The sequence below is a fragment of the Fonsecaea monophora genome (assembly GCF_001642475.1).
Source record: "Fonsecaea monophora strain CBS 269.37 chromosome Unknown Scaff69, whole genome shotgun sequence".
NCBI classification, from domain to species: Eukaryota; Fungi; Ascomycota; class Eurotiomycetes; order Chaetothyriales; family Herpotrichiellaceae; genus Fonsecaea; species Fonsecaea monophora.
Window position 1 is genome coordinate 53,560 of NW_019174000.1, and position 13,829 is coordinate 67,388.

Here is a 13,829-nt window from a genome sequence, read left to right on the forward strand (position 1 = left end):
TCGGCCACCCTAGACTTGACTGACAAACATCAGAAGAACACAATGGCTCCTGTGGCGGTTGAATCATCTCACCCTCCTACTGAGGTGCCTACGAAATCCACGCCAATTGACCTGTCCATCTTCCCCGACGGCTTCAAGACATCTGGCCAACACCCTCCGCTCTACGACAAGCTGTACCCTTACTCTGCGTTTCCAAAGTCCATCTCCGGCCCCACAGTCTGGTCGAGTGAGGACTACGCCTCCCACCCGGAGACATGGACACACGTCTTCTCGGACTCTGAGATCAATGAACTCTCGACCGCGGCGGATAACTTCATGGCTCAAGGCCTCCCCTTGACAGGGATCAACCCGGCCAACTTCCCACTCCCGAGCATGGCAGCGTCATTGAAATCGATGCGCAACGAGATCCTCAACGGCAAGGGCTTCATCCTGTACAAGGGCTTCCCCGTGCAGCAATGGGGCTCGCACAAGTCCGCGGTCGCTTACATGGGACTGGGCACGTACATCGGGTACCCGGTGTCGCAGAACGGTCGGGGCCATATCCTGGGCCACGTCAAGGACTTGGGCGAGGACAGCACGCAGATCGACAAGGTGCGCATCTACCGGACCAACGCGCGACAGTTCTTCCACGCCGACGACTCGGACGTTGTGGGCTTGCTCTGCATCGCGCGTGCCGAAGAGGGCGGCGAGTCGGACGTGGCGTGCGTGCACCAGGTGTGGAACATCCTGCAGGCCGAGTTCCCCGACGTGGCGGAGCTACTGACCCAGCCCGTGTGGTACTTTGACCGCAAGGGCGAGGTGTCGCGCGGCGAGGAGCCCTACATCCGCACCAGCGTCTTCTACCTCGAAACCCCCGAATCGGGCAAGGAGCAGCGCGTCTATTGCAAATGGGACCCCTACTACGTGCGCAGCCTGACGCGCTTCTCGGACAAGGGCATCATCCCGCCGCTGTCGCCGGCGCAGGTCCACGCGCTCGAGACCCTCGAGGCCGTCTGCCAGCGCGTCAAGCTGCACATGATCCTCGAGGTCGGCGACATCCAGTTCGTCTCAAACTCGCACATCCTCCACGCCCGCACCGCCTACAGGGACTACGGCCCGGACAGCGGCATGCCCCGCCGCCACCTGATGCGTCTGTGGCTGAGCTGCCCCGTCAGCGAGGGCGGCTGGCGCCTGCCCTTCCACGACGCAGACGAGCGCAAGAGAGGAGGAATCCAGGTCGACGACACGAGGCCCGTCGCAAGGCTGGATGCGGATTAAAACCTCTGCTGTTGCCCGCCGGGGTTCATGCAAATGCGATTGTGCATGTGTCTGTGTGTATTGCATGGGGGGGTGTTTTAGAGAGGATGAAATTCCCAGGAGAAGCTCTATAAAGACTGTAGTAGATAAACTAGCCTACAATTCGATCCATTAGATCTTTCGACTTGTATGGCTTCTCCCAATTGCCAGGCCATTGAATAGTGCTTGTGAGTCACGCAGCACAAACATAAACACATACATCTCGAGGTGCATTTCGTGTGTTGGACAGTTGGTGCCACATGTGGTACAGCTATCTTTCCTCCTTCTGATATTGGCCATTGATTTTGCTCCAAGTGACTCCATCGTCTTTTTTCCCCATAAAAGCTACTCTAGCATTTCGGATCCAATCCCCCGTTAGCCTGCACAGCGAACCTCATGTGGGCTGTTCAAGTTGGCCTTCCAAAACGTTACACTTGCTGGTGACCAACTTGGGCAACTCACTGTTTCCTCTTCATCAACTGGCCTGCTATATCAGCATGGAAGGCTTGTCGAGAAAGCTGGTTCCGAGCCTGGTTGCCTTATTCAGCAGAGAGTCTAAGATCCATTCGGATGGACTTCAAAATCACCAACGACATGACTCGACGGTTAAATCAATAACCGTGATGATTTGATCACGATCACAACGACAGGCACGCGTCGCATAGGGGTAAAGACAATTGACACCCTCCCTGGATGCAACAGCGGTTGCGATCCAGCCGGCACCCTTCGGTATGTGGCAGCCTGAGCTTGAACGGAAGTGTCTGTGTCTTGGAGGGAGAAGACACACAGGAGCATCGATCCCCCTTGAGCTTACCGTGTTTTCACATGACTGATCGAGATGGTGGTGGGACCAGAGAATCGAGGGGAGGGCTCTTGAGTGGACCGGGAGACGCGTTTCGGATAGCTTAAAACGAGCAGAGTTTCCTGCGTCTCTGAAATGAAAGCCCCTTCTGGTAGTGCTGGCTGTCTTGACCAGAAGGCCGGGATCGGGCCATCCACTATCGTGGACTCCGGAATGACGGGTGACAATCTTCTTCAGTAGGGATAACTACCAAATGAGGGCTGGGCAAGATGTGGGAGAAAGAAGATGCGTGCCGCTATCACCTTCAGAGATGCGGCACCGTCGTTCACACCTCCTTATTGAACATGCCGAAGATGAGGCAACAGCATGGGGCTTCGCTCTTCCATTTTTGTGGCTACTCATCCGTGTGTCCCTGCATGTCAACAACAAGCCTCTGATGCCATGCACCAACGTAATGTTAGCGATTGGGCAAGGTTTGTCAGCGTAGGAGGGATAGTCGATCTGGCCCTAGGTTTGGCCTACCAGGTTTGCCTTACCACGGTGCGACTTGGCTCTAGGGTTGAATGAGGTGGCTTCCGGTCCCGCCGTTGATGGCTGCCCGCCCATACACTGTGCTCCGGAGTCATTCTCAGCTTTTTTTAGAGGTGCCCTTCTCTTCGTGTCGGTCGCTCTGGCTACGAGTAATCCGGGCCGGATTCTCAGATGAGTGAGCCTGTTGATTGCTGTCTGAGGAGCCTCACATGGCCACTTTGAGAGCGTCATGCAACGAGTCGAATTGATGTCGTAGCTTTCTGGTTCTGGTAGCTTGACATGCGCGATGACAAAGCCGCAAGGGTTTGGAAGGGTAGAACCGCGGTCGAAAGAAGATTGATTGGCGTTCTTGTTGCCTGGGCACGCCGAATGAAGAATGCCCCGAAGGCCTGAGAGTTGGCGCCGCCGGAGACGAGTGGCAGGGGGCATTATCTCAACCGAGTAATGGGTGCTGGACGCCCACTAGACTCAACCTGGGCATCCCACGTCCTGGTAGAGGTTGGACGCCATGTTCTCGGGGATCGCCAATTGTGCATGATTCAAAACGTCGACGACTCGACCACCGAGACAACGTGTGGAGATGATGTGTCTTTTAATTCCCACATAGGGCCATCCCGCCTACTCTTGCCCAAAACGCACAAAGGGCCGCCGGCATCTGATTGGGGATTTTTCGATCAAGTAGATCGACCTCGGAGTTCGCGCTCACTGCTGGTTTTGCTTGTATGTGCCTTTTGGGTTGTTGTCAGTCTTGGATGAATTCGAAAACATGAGCTGACCCTGGCTGCTGCTCCCGTGAGGACTGCATTAACTCGTTGCGCGCCCCTTGCAGCATGTGTGCAATTCGACAACGGTTCGCTTACCCAGGAACTCTAGACATTCCCGGCCCCCCTTCATCCGCAGTTGTTGGCTGGGAATGGGTTTTAGAGATGCACTAAGAGGGACGTCCATGGTGGCTGCGCAGTTGCATTGGGCCTCTTCCAAGGCGGACCCCTGCATATTTTTTCCGGACGGATTATCTTGTTCCGGAGCTGGTCTCGATAGAATCGTGATGTGTTGCTTCAGTAGAGCGCTCCACTGCTTTGTGTGTTATTCTCTTTTGGAAAGTGGTGACCGAATGGGCGGGAAGTCTACCGTCTTTCTAGGGCGCACACAGGCAAGATGCCCTGACGCCAGAGGCCCCAAGGCTCCAAAATCCTCGGCTGCGGAGGAATCGTTTTGATTAGCGCACATTGAGCGCGGATCTTCCGAAGCCTTTGGTTTCCAAGATGCCCATATATTGTCGCAGACATCCATGTCAGCAGGAAGGAGTCGTGGATAAACATGTCCGGAGCCATGGAAAGATGGATCGTCCCGGTGACCTCGACGAACGGTCAGTGTTGAGGACGAATCCATTGTTCCCCCGACAGCAACGGCGGGCAGATGAGGAACAGGAGTCACACCTGCAACGACAGACTCCTCATGAACAGCCTGCAGAACAACAACAGAGACCACTCCAACATCGTCGCAGCACCTCCCAGCAATCCGGTCATGAAGTCGTCCAACTGGGCAATCCCGGAGCACGGGACTTGTCGCATTCTCCTTTCCCCCTCCCCCGGAACAGTTTTGTCCAGCGAGCCATTCAGTACTGTATGTGCTGTCCCCTGCACACTTCATATCCCACGTCTAATGTGTGTCCAGATGTGAAACAGTACTCGCCGACAGCGGTTCAGCGGCCACATTTCGTTGGCGTGGGCCCAGATTTGTTCCTTCTGCGTGATTACATTCCGTTCGTCATGAACGACCGTATGGTCTTCTCGGCGCTGGTAGCCATGTCCTCCTTCAGCGCCAATATTGCCACCACCGGTAGTCGCGAGGCTCCCTCTGAATCTCTTCGGTTCTATCAGTCAGCCGTGTCATTGCTACGGGAGAGGTTGACCAACGAGTCGCAGCGGGCCAGTGACGCCGTGATTGTGACCCTGGCCAATTTGTGCGCATTTGAGGTGAGCATAAGCTCTCCAGGGAACTCCCCGTGTATAGTAAACTCACTGAGACGCGGTGTCTGACTCTGTAGGCCTTTTCGGGAAACTATGAGGCGGTTGATATGCATACACTGGGCATCAAGCAAGTTGTCGCCCTTCGAGGGGGCACTGGCCAGTTGGGTACCTCTCCTGCACGATGACTTGGTCGTCTACACACACCATTCTGACAAGAGACAGGTTTCGAGGGTTTCCTCAAGACTGTGGCCACGGCGTAAGTTCTATTTTGGTTCTGACACGACGTTGGATCTAAAACACATGACTAATCAGGGACCGTCTATCCCTTACTCTCCAGGTGGCAGAACTTTTATGCAGCTCGACATTCCATCTCCCTGACCGACCCACGGTTTTTCCCTGAAGACGGAATCTTCACCTACCCAGAACATCCCTTCGATCCTGAGTTGTGCGATGTTATTGCGCGCTTCGCACCGGGACTGACTGACATGGCCTTGTCAGGCATGCTGAGTCATCAGATCATCAACCTAGTCACCCATGTCAACAACTGGACCCACGAGGTGAATACCTCTCTCCGCGACTCGGACGTGTACAACCTGCATGACCTGTCCCAGAGTTCTCGCAACGTCACGCTGTGCGGCGAGTTCCTGCACAAGTCAGGTTTGACAATGGTCGAGCAACTCCTGGTTCTAGCGTTGACCTCGTTCTGCTATTCCACAGACTCGACACGATCCATGTTTTTCCTGACGAACGCCTACCTCCAGATTCGCTGCAAGTACATGAGAACAGTGTATATCGAGGTGACGGAGAGAAACGAGGCATTTATGACCTGGGTGGCCACCATGTTGTTAGCCACGTTCGACCCATCAGCACAGCCGTGGTTTTTGGGCCTATCGATCTTGCGAGCGCGACCGACCCTGCGAGATTGGCAGGCAAATGTCAGAGTATGCGAGAGTTATTTCTGGAACGATGGCCTCTCGCTGAAGTTGGCGGCAAAGCTAGGTCATCTCAGAGGAACAGAACGCGAGGGCCAGGGTTGACAGGGTGGAGTTTCAGAGCGTTTGTTTGTCTGCCACAACGGGTTTGTAGGCAGCTGCACATGGAGAAATCGTCATTCAAACCACAAACAGATTCACCCAGACTAAATTGTATCCAATTCAGCCATTTGACATTATTCGCCTGCCCTAAAATCGCACGGAGAACGGAGAGAACCAGAGTGAAGGGCGAATCAGAAGCCGAAATGCCTGCATCTGACGAACATAAATCCAGAGCTTTTCGGGGACGTATTCGCGCTCGAACTGCCATGATAGATTCTATGCTCTCTGTAAGGTCTGGACTAGAGCCATCTACCACTGCACAATACAACAGCGCAGATTCTGTAGGATTGATCAAGGCTAGAAAATTCTCTTGTGGCTATCAAACCCCGCGTCTTGACGACAAAAGCGATGGGAAAATGCTTGTAGGTCACGTACAGGTCACCCAGACCGCGCCGCTTTTACGCCTGCCCCCCTCGTCACTCGCGCTGAAGCTGCCAATCATTATATAATCATTTGCTTGGCATTCATGATGTACGGAAGACGCGGTGAAGCGCGTTTCGATTCGGTCCTTGTACGCACTCAAACCCCTACATTCACTACATGCTGCAGCACACGCTACATTGCTCCTCGGCAACTATTGAATATCCATCTCGCGACAAACGCATCCTTTCATTGATCCCGACAGCAACTAGTCTGACGCTCCTGCCATGGAAACAGCAACATGTCCACAACCCTGATGGCCCCGTCTAAAGCCGCCGCATCTGTTCCTTTTTCCGACCCAATCTTCGCATCAGTCTTTTCGCCTTCAGTCGTTAAACCTCCCAAGCACCGTCGCCTGTTTGCCCCTCAGACCCTTGCAACGCTTCCGGAGATACAGAATGCCCTGCACCAGCACTTGAGAGTGCTTTTGGGAATCGGCGACGAGTCTTTCGTTTATGGAGTGAACGAGGTGCCTCATGCGGGTGCTCCCTTCCACGGTTACCTCGACTCCTGCCCCTCACTCGATCAGCTTAGACAGCCAACAGCTACCGACCATGCCGCGCAGGTTGCTAGGGAGGCAGAGTCTCCTATGTGGGGGATGCTGGCTGGGTGGCGGGCTACAGTTGGGCCTGAGGCAGTAATAAAACTACTAGCGTCGGTCCTCAATGATTTGATGACGGAGTTTGTAACCTGGTCCTATGCCGGAGTCTATCGTCAAGGGCTGCATCTTCACCTTGAGTTCTGGGTAGAGCATTTGTTTTCCAGGATCGCGCGAAAGGTCCTTTGTCGCCTCGACGAGAAATTGGAGTCACAGACTCTCCCTGAAACGGAAGTGCGGAAATGGAAGGATATGGCCACCGCCCGACTCGGCGCTCTACGGGTCGACGAACTCTTCGAGGTCATAGTGGACTGGGATGCCACGGCACCTGCAATCGAGGACTTGCGGCATTTCACGACAAGTCCGACCACAAGAGGATACTTGACGCACAACTTTGTCAATGTCCTGCAAACACGTCTTCTCCATCCGGGCGCATCGACCATCGAAATTTTACAATTTTACATTTCTATTATCCGCTCTTTTCGGATTCTCGACCCTCGAGGAGTCCTCTTGGATCGTGTCGCTAGAAGAGTCCGTCGCTACCTCCGAGAGCGAGACGACACTGTCAAGGTGATTGTGACCGGACTGCTAGCTGACGTTTCGCCCCAAGAGGACGGACAGCCGCCAGAATCCGATCCAGACGTCCTCGCAGAACTCGCTCGTGAACTGACCAGTCCCACCGGTCGAGACCATGCAACGGACGACAGCGAATTCGACTGGAATAATATGGACTGGGTCCCCGATCCCATCGACGCCGCTCCAGATTACATGAAATCCAACAAAACCACCGACGTGATTGGTAGTCTCGTCACATTGTTCGAAACAAAGGAAGTCTTTGTCAGGGAACTTCAATCTGCCATGGCGGAGAGGCTGCTCAAAAATAAAGCCGACTTCACCCAGGAGATCGGTGTGGTGGAGCACTTGAAGCTGCGATTCGGAGACTCTGCGCTGCAAGGGTGCGAAGTGATGTTGAGAGATGTTCTGGATTCAAAGAAAGTGGATAAAGTGATCAGGAAGGATTTGGAGGCGCAACGGGCCAAAAAAGGACGTTCTGCAAAGCAGAGGGATGACGATGTCCAAATTCATGCGAAGATCCTCTCGCGCCTGTTCTGGCCGGCCATGCAGGACCACTCATTTAATGTTCCACCAGTGGTGACGGAGCAGCAGAGATACTACGAACAGGGGTTTGGAGCTCTCAAGCAATCACGAAAGTTGACTTGGGTCAATACTGTTGGCCAAGTCGAGGTGGAGCTGGAGCTGGAAGACCGTACCTACCACGACGAAGTCCTTCCCTGGCAAGCGGCCGTCATTTACGCATTTCGAGACGACGATGCAGGGGCATCGGGGCAGCCTGTCAAGAAGACTCTTACAGAACTTGCCTCTGAGCTCGCAATGTCCACGCCTCTCATTCGTTCCGCCTGCGTTTTCTGGGTCTCGAGGCGCATCCTCACCGAATCATCGCCCAACACCTTTACCGTCCTTGAACGACTTCCTAGTGGCACCGGCGACGGCGACGACACGTTGATGAGCGAGGGTGGGCCGTCTGCCGCCCAACAATCAGACAGTGCTCTGGCAGTCGCAGAAGCCGCCGCTTTGGCGACCGCAACAAGGGAGGCAGAAGAAGCGGAACGCAAGCAGAAAATGGCCATGTATAATGCGTTTATTGTATCCATGCTCACGAATCAAGGGGCCATGCCTCTGGCGAGGATCTCGATGATGTTATCCATTGTGGTGCCGGGAGGGTTTCCCTTTAGTAACGAGGAATTGAAAGAGTTTCTGGCATCCATGGTGAAAGAAGGTGCACTGGAGATTGGCAAATCGGGTGTTTACAAGGTTGCGAGAGGACTGGAAGAGTGATGACTGATGACCAAGGATCACGAATCTGAATGGAGACAATTGGTCTCCGAACAGGACTTGATGACAGGCAGGAATTATGGCTCGGCTGTGGACGTTACCCAAGACTGCAGGCTTCGGTATGAGTATTCATGTGCCATATGGCAGATACCTACCGCTATCCTAAGTACCCGGGATACGCTTTCAGCCGCCAGTCCACAACAATAACAATAACAATATTGGTATTACATTTTTTAAACGTGGTGATATGCCTCCAAGAAATGATAAGACGATAAATAGAAGACCCGAAGATATGCCGGCACAACAGGAGATTTTGTTCGTTCCTCACAAGACGACTGCTTTTGGTCCAAGTATCTTTTCGACAGAGAGACATCGAGACACTATAGAATAAAAAGAGACCTCTGGAGCTAAACTAGTCTTGTTTTTGGTGATATTGGGTGAGAGTTGCTTTGGCTGTTAAACGGGATACAAGGAATATTCCGTGTCATCCTCATCATGTGTGCTCTGATACGAGTGTGACGAGACTGTAGGAAATCAGGGGTGACGAGCACATACCCTCGCACACACACAGAGAGAGAGAGCGAGAGAGAGAGAGAGAGAGAGAGAGAGAGAGAGAGGACAGCCAAAGGTGAGGTTTATTGAGGAAGGGGCGCAAAAAAAACAAAAAAAAAAAACAAAAACAAAAGAAGAACACCATGCTCCCCACCCCGTCGACCTCGCACGTCTCGTACGACCTCGTCTACGAACCCGCCGAGGACTCGTATCTGTTTCTCGACACGCTGTCCTCGCCCGCCGAGACGGCGTGGCTGCGTTCGCGGTTCTCTTTGCCTTCTCCACGACCTTCCCCTTTACCTTTACCGGTAGCAGGACAACAAACGCCCACACCGACGTCATTGCCAAAGTCGACGCCCCTCATCGTCGAAATCGGTCCGGGATCCGGCGTCGTCATCGCATTCCTGGTCGCCAACGCAAAAACCATTTTCGGACGCGACGTGCTGAGTCTCGCCGTCGACGTCAACCCGTATGCGTGCCGCGGGACGAGGACGACGGTGGAGAAGGCGCTCGCCGAAAAAGGGGCGGAGAGGCGAGTGGCAGAGGAGAAGGAGCGGGGTGGAAAGGCGGTGGTGCTCTCAGAAGATTCAGGCGGGGATGGCGCAGAGAATGATCAGGGCGTTTCTGATGATAAAGGTGGAAGGGACGAGGGTGGGAGTATCTACCTCTCGTCAGTGAACGGCGACCTCGCCACACCGCTCCGCCCGGGTGAAGTTGACGTCCTGGTATTCAACCCGCCCTACGTGCCTACCGACTCGGTCCCTGCCACTCCAACCACTACCAAAGAACCAGAACCAAACTCAAACCCAACCTTCGAGGAACAATCCGCGCTCCTCGCCCTCTCCTACGCCGGAGGGCCCGACGGCATGCAAGTCACAAGTCGCCTCCTCGCCCAGATCCCCGAGGTGCTCAGCCCCCGTGGCATCGCGTATGTGCTCTTCTGTCGCGGAAACAGGCCTGACGAGGTCAAGCGGTGGATTCGTGCGTGGGAGCCTTCGATACTACCATCACCACCACCACGGTCACAGCCAGAAACAGCTGGCAAGGCAGAGCAATGGCAAGGGCACTGGCGCGCCGAGACGGTCGGCACGAGCGGCAAGACGGCCGGGTGGGAAAAGTTGGAGATTGTGAGGATATGGAGAGAGTGGGAGCGAGAGGGATGCGAATGATATGGATGAGACGAAACACAACAAAAGTGACTACTAATCTACCAAGGGAAGGGAGTTCTTCAGAGAAATGGGTGTAAATGGGTGGTGTTGGGAGATATTCCTGCTTCTCGCCCAGCAGATCTGAGGCGAATTTTTTCATGAAAGCTGGTATATTACAACAAGATGCGCATATGAAAGAAAAGCACACCAAATGTGCCCAAGACGACCTGCTCCGCAACCTACCATACGAAATGGCAAATGACAACATGTCTCTTGTCATGCCAACAACATTTAGATATACCCAAGACATACTATTATTATTAATTACCTAGGTACTTTTGAACTCGTGCTGTGCGGAATTGCCCAAACCACCAACAACTTCGCTAAACCTTTCTGCTCGAGATGCGAGGCACATTTCTGTGATTCAACATCCATAAGAGACTGCTTGGTGTCTGTCTGTCATGCTTGCTTTCCCATCCATATGCAAATTCCAATGCTGTGCAGGAAGGAGGACACATTAAGGGGACATAGTTTGCGAATGTTCAGTACGATGACGGAGAAAGAGTGTTGGCGACGATAGGTCGGTGAAATCAGTTGACGTTAATTGATTAGAGGCACAAGGTGCGCAGCGAATCCGGCGTTATGGTCGATGAGATCTCGTCATCAATCCTACAGGAATGCCACAGCTCTGCCAATTCTGTTAGTATCTGAAACTGGAAAAATGAGGCGAGATATTGTGTCGGAAGAACTCTTACCCTGCAATACCTGCAACGACAGCTAGTCCTCCAGGGAACTCAGGTCGGTAGGCGGCACCAGTGAAGGTCGATGGGGCGACTGAGGTTGAGGCGGCAGCAACAGTCTGAGTTGGCGCCTGGGGTTGTCCGTCACTAATCTGGGTAACTGGTGTACCAGTAGGAGCTTGCGGCTGGCCGTCGCTGATCTGGCTGACAGGAGCGCCAGTCGGGGCTTGAGGCTGTCCGTCGCTGATCTGGGTGACGGGTGTACCAGTAGGTGCTTGAGGCTGGCCGTCGCTGATTTGGCTGACGGGCGCACCGGTGGGTGCCTGAGGTTGTCCATCACTGATCTGAGTAACGGGTGTGCCTGTAGGTGCTTGGGGCTGTCCATCACTAATCTGGCTCACGGGAGCGCCAGTAGGAGCCTGAGGTTGTCCGTCACTGATTTGGGTGACCGGGGTGCCGGTAGCAGCTTGTGGCCTTGATTTGGTCAGCGAGAATATGGGCAGGACTAAATTCATAGCAAACATACTGGCCATCAGAGATCTGGGTGACGGGAGCACCAGTTGGAGCTTGTGGTCTTTGCGATATTAGTCAAGGGGCAAAGTAATGGTCAAGACACCGGAGAAGATGCTATACTTACTGGCCATCACTGATCTGGGAAACGGGGGTCCCGCTGGGAGCCTGTGGCTGTCCATCCGAGATTTGGGTGACGGGTACACCAGTAGTTGCTTGTGGTCTATGAATGCTTAGAACTGCACGGACAACTAGTGTAGAGTGGTGGACTTACTGGCCATCGCTGATTTGAGTGACAGGTACACCAGTGGTAGCCTGAGGTCTGTCAAGCAGTCAGCGAACAATATTCAATGACGGTGACGCAGCCAGAACACATCAACGTGTACATTGATTTCCGTCACAAGAGCATTCCGACCGCCACATTGAAGGGATACTTACTGTCCATCTGAGATCTGTGTGACAGCCACCGAAGTGACCTGGGGTTGGCCATCCGTGAGCTGAGAGACCGAAGGGACAACAGTCGTCACTGCGGGTTGACCATCGGTTGCTTGTGTCGCTGGTGGAGCGGAAGATCCGACCAGGGCGTAGATGTAGATCGGCACGCAATGGGGGGCCCAGTTGCGGTCGTACAGATTATAGAATGACCCACTCAGACATTGATACCAGATGGCAGAGCCACCAAGCGCAAGACTGTAATTAGAACAGATCGAAAACCCGCTTGTGTAGATGGCTCCGGCTTGTGGAGGTTCGTCAAACTGGAATTGATAGTTGGAGGCAATATAGCCAGTCCGTCCCGCTTGATCTTTGAGGATGGAGTCGGCAAGAGTGAGTGTTAGAACTCCAGAGGTTTGACGCTGCATATGAGTTAGTTTGTTCCGTACATGAACGGACGATATTGTGAGCCAACCTCGGTCAGATCTCGTTTGGCTGCCGAGGACGAGACATTCACAACAGTAATCTGGAAGCTGCCGCTGAACGAGGGCTGGCAGCCATCAGGTGCTGGAGAGGACGGAGCAATCGCAGAGGTCACACCCTGAGGCATGGGCGAGGCCAGGGCGGAGACGGCCAAAGCCGTGAGGAGAGCGAAAGTACGCATGGCGGAGGTGTTGTGAGATGGGATTGTTTGTTGCTGACACGAGGGCTCGATCTCAACGAAGGTGGGTAGACGCTGAAGCGAATGATCAGTGTCCTACCAGAGGATTGGGAGTATACAACAAGCAACTTCTCGAGGAAGAAAGAAAGAAAAGAACGGCGACCGGGCGGGACGTTTTTTTATGAGAGCTCCGTGATGGCAGAAGCTCGCCAGAAGAAGACATCAACGTTGTCCTAGCGGTTCCATGAGAGCCAATTCAGAGTCGATCATGCGTGAAGAGGTTGTCCGTGACAGCCGGTCAGTGGATGGACGTTGATGTTAGTGTCAGTTGTCCAATGCACAGTCTCTCCACCATATTCCCAACGCATCACTGTTCCAGGCGTAGCTTGAATCCAAAAGCGTGCTTGTTGGTCACCCCGCGTCCCGGTATGCGAATGGTGTGCTCGCTTGGATCGCCATTCGACGCCCACGTCTTGGCGATCGTCGTGCTGCAAAGAAGCTCCTCCTCGGTGAGCTTCGTTGATTTGGCATATCCGCGTCCTCAGTGAAAAGTCTGATTGAGTGGTCGTGACCAAAGCATAGACGTCGGAAAGAAAGCTCGCTGCCCCACACCGTTCTGTACCTCCGAGATCAGTCGATGACGAAATAGACTCGGGAAGCCGCGGGCACTCGTGTAACATCTGAGACATGAGCATGAGATGGTGCATATGAAACCTCCTTCAGCATCTTTTGCCGGCCAATTCGATGTGTCGATGCGGGGAACGAACTAGAGAAGGATCGCTAAGGTTTTGGTATGGTGTGATTCCGACCTGTCAAACATGTCGTCGGCGTCGAGGCTGCCACTCCCGCTCGAGGAGATGCGAGCTAGGAAGCTTAGGGGAGTTGGCCTGTTGCAAAGTTGTCGAGGTTGTGACTCCTCCCCTTGACTTGTTCCATCCCATGTAGCCTTCTGAATTCACTTTCCATCGACCGGAAAGTCTGAGTTGACTGGAGGGAGGGGGGATGACTTTGGAGGTTGCATTAGTGTCCTGTGCGTTAAGCTGCAAGGACGGCAAAACTCCTGCAACTGTTACTCCGCAGTTTCTGATGCTTGTTGGCCGCCTTTCCCGAAATGGACCAAGCGCAGTCACGTGAATCATCCACCTGCAACGTTGAGTGACACTTTGATCCGAGTGTATTTGCCTGCGCAAGGCGATGGGGTACTTGTTAAGTCTGCTAACCAGTCGTAATAGGGTGTCC

General features: G+C 53.8%; 5 protein-coding genes across 5 annotated transcripts; 4 read left to right on the top strand and 1 right to left on the bottom strand.

Annotated features, from left to right (window-relative positions):
• Window positions 1-42: 42 nt before the first annotated feature.
• On the top strand, window positions 43-1,257 carry AYO21_08186 (hypothetical protein; the record flags this gene model as incomplete). Its single annotated transcript, XM_022658134.1, has 1 exon — window positions 43-1,257. One exon carries the CDS (start codon window positions 43-45, stop codon window positions 1,255-1,257), a length of 1,215 nt encoding a protein of 404 aa, XP_022509530.1.
• A 2,691-nt stretch (window positions 1,258-3,948) lies between these two features.
• On the top strand, window positions 3,949-5,618 carry AYO21_08187 (hypothetical protein; the record flags this gene model as incomplete). Its single annotated transcript, XM_022658135.1, has 5 exons — window positions 3,949-4,234; window positions 4,286-4,587; window positions 4,659-4,746; window positions 4,804-4,837; window positions 4,919-5,618. 5 exons carry the CDS (start codon window positions 3,949-3,951, stop codon window positions 5,616-5,618), a joined length of 1,410 nt encoding a protein of 469 aa, XP_022509531.1.
• A 718-nt stretch (window positions 5,619-6,336) lies between these two features.
• AYO21_08188 (hypothetical protein) lies at window positions 6,337-8,550 on the top strand (the record flags this gene model as incomplete). The annotated part of the gene is made up of 1 exon (XM_022658136.1): window positions 6,337-8,550. The coding sequence occupies one exon, from the start codon at window positions 6,337-6,339 to the stop codon at window positions 8,548-8,550; it is 2,214 nt and encodes a 737-aa protein (XP_022509532.1).
• A 692-nt stretch (window positions 8,551-9,242) lies between these two features.
• Window positions 9,243-10,268, top strand: AYO21_08189 (hypothetical protein; the record flags this gene model as incomplete). The annotated part of the gene is made up of 1 exon (XM_022658137.1): window positions 9,243-10,268. The coding sequence occupies one exon, from the start codon at window positions 9,243-9,245 to the stop codon at window positions 10,266-10,268; it is 1,026 nt and encodes a 341-aa protein (XP_022509533.1).
• Window positions 10,269-10,916: 648 nt separating this feature from the next.
• On the bottom strand, window positions 10,917-12,593 carry AYO21_08190 (hypothetical protein; the record flags this gene model as incomplete). The annotated part of the gene is made up of 7 exons (XM_022658138.1): window positions 10,917-10,935; window positions 11,003-11,461; window positions 11,514-11,561; window positions 11,625-11,720; window positions 11,772-11,819; window positions 11,936-12,351; window positions 12,405-12,593. The coding sequence occupies 7 exons, from the start codon at window positions 12,591-12,593 to the stop codon at window positions 10,917-10,919; spliced, it is 1,275 nt and encodes a 424-aa protein (XP_022509534.1).
• Between the last annotated feature and the right edge of the window lie 1,236 nt (window positions 12,594-13,829).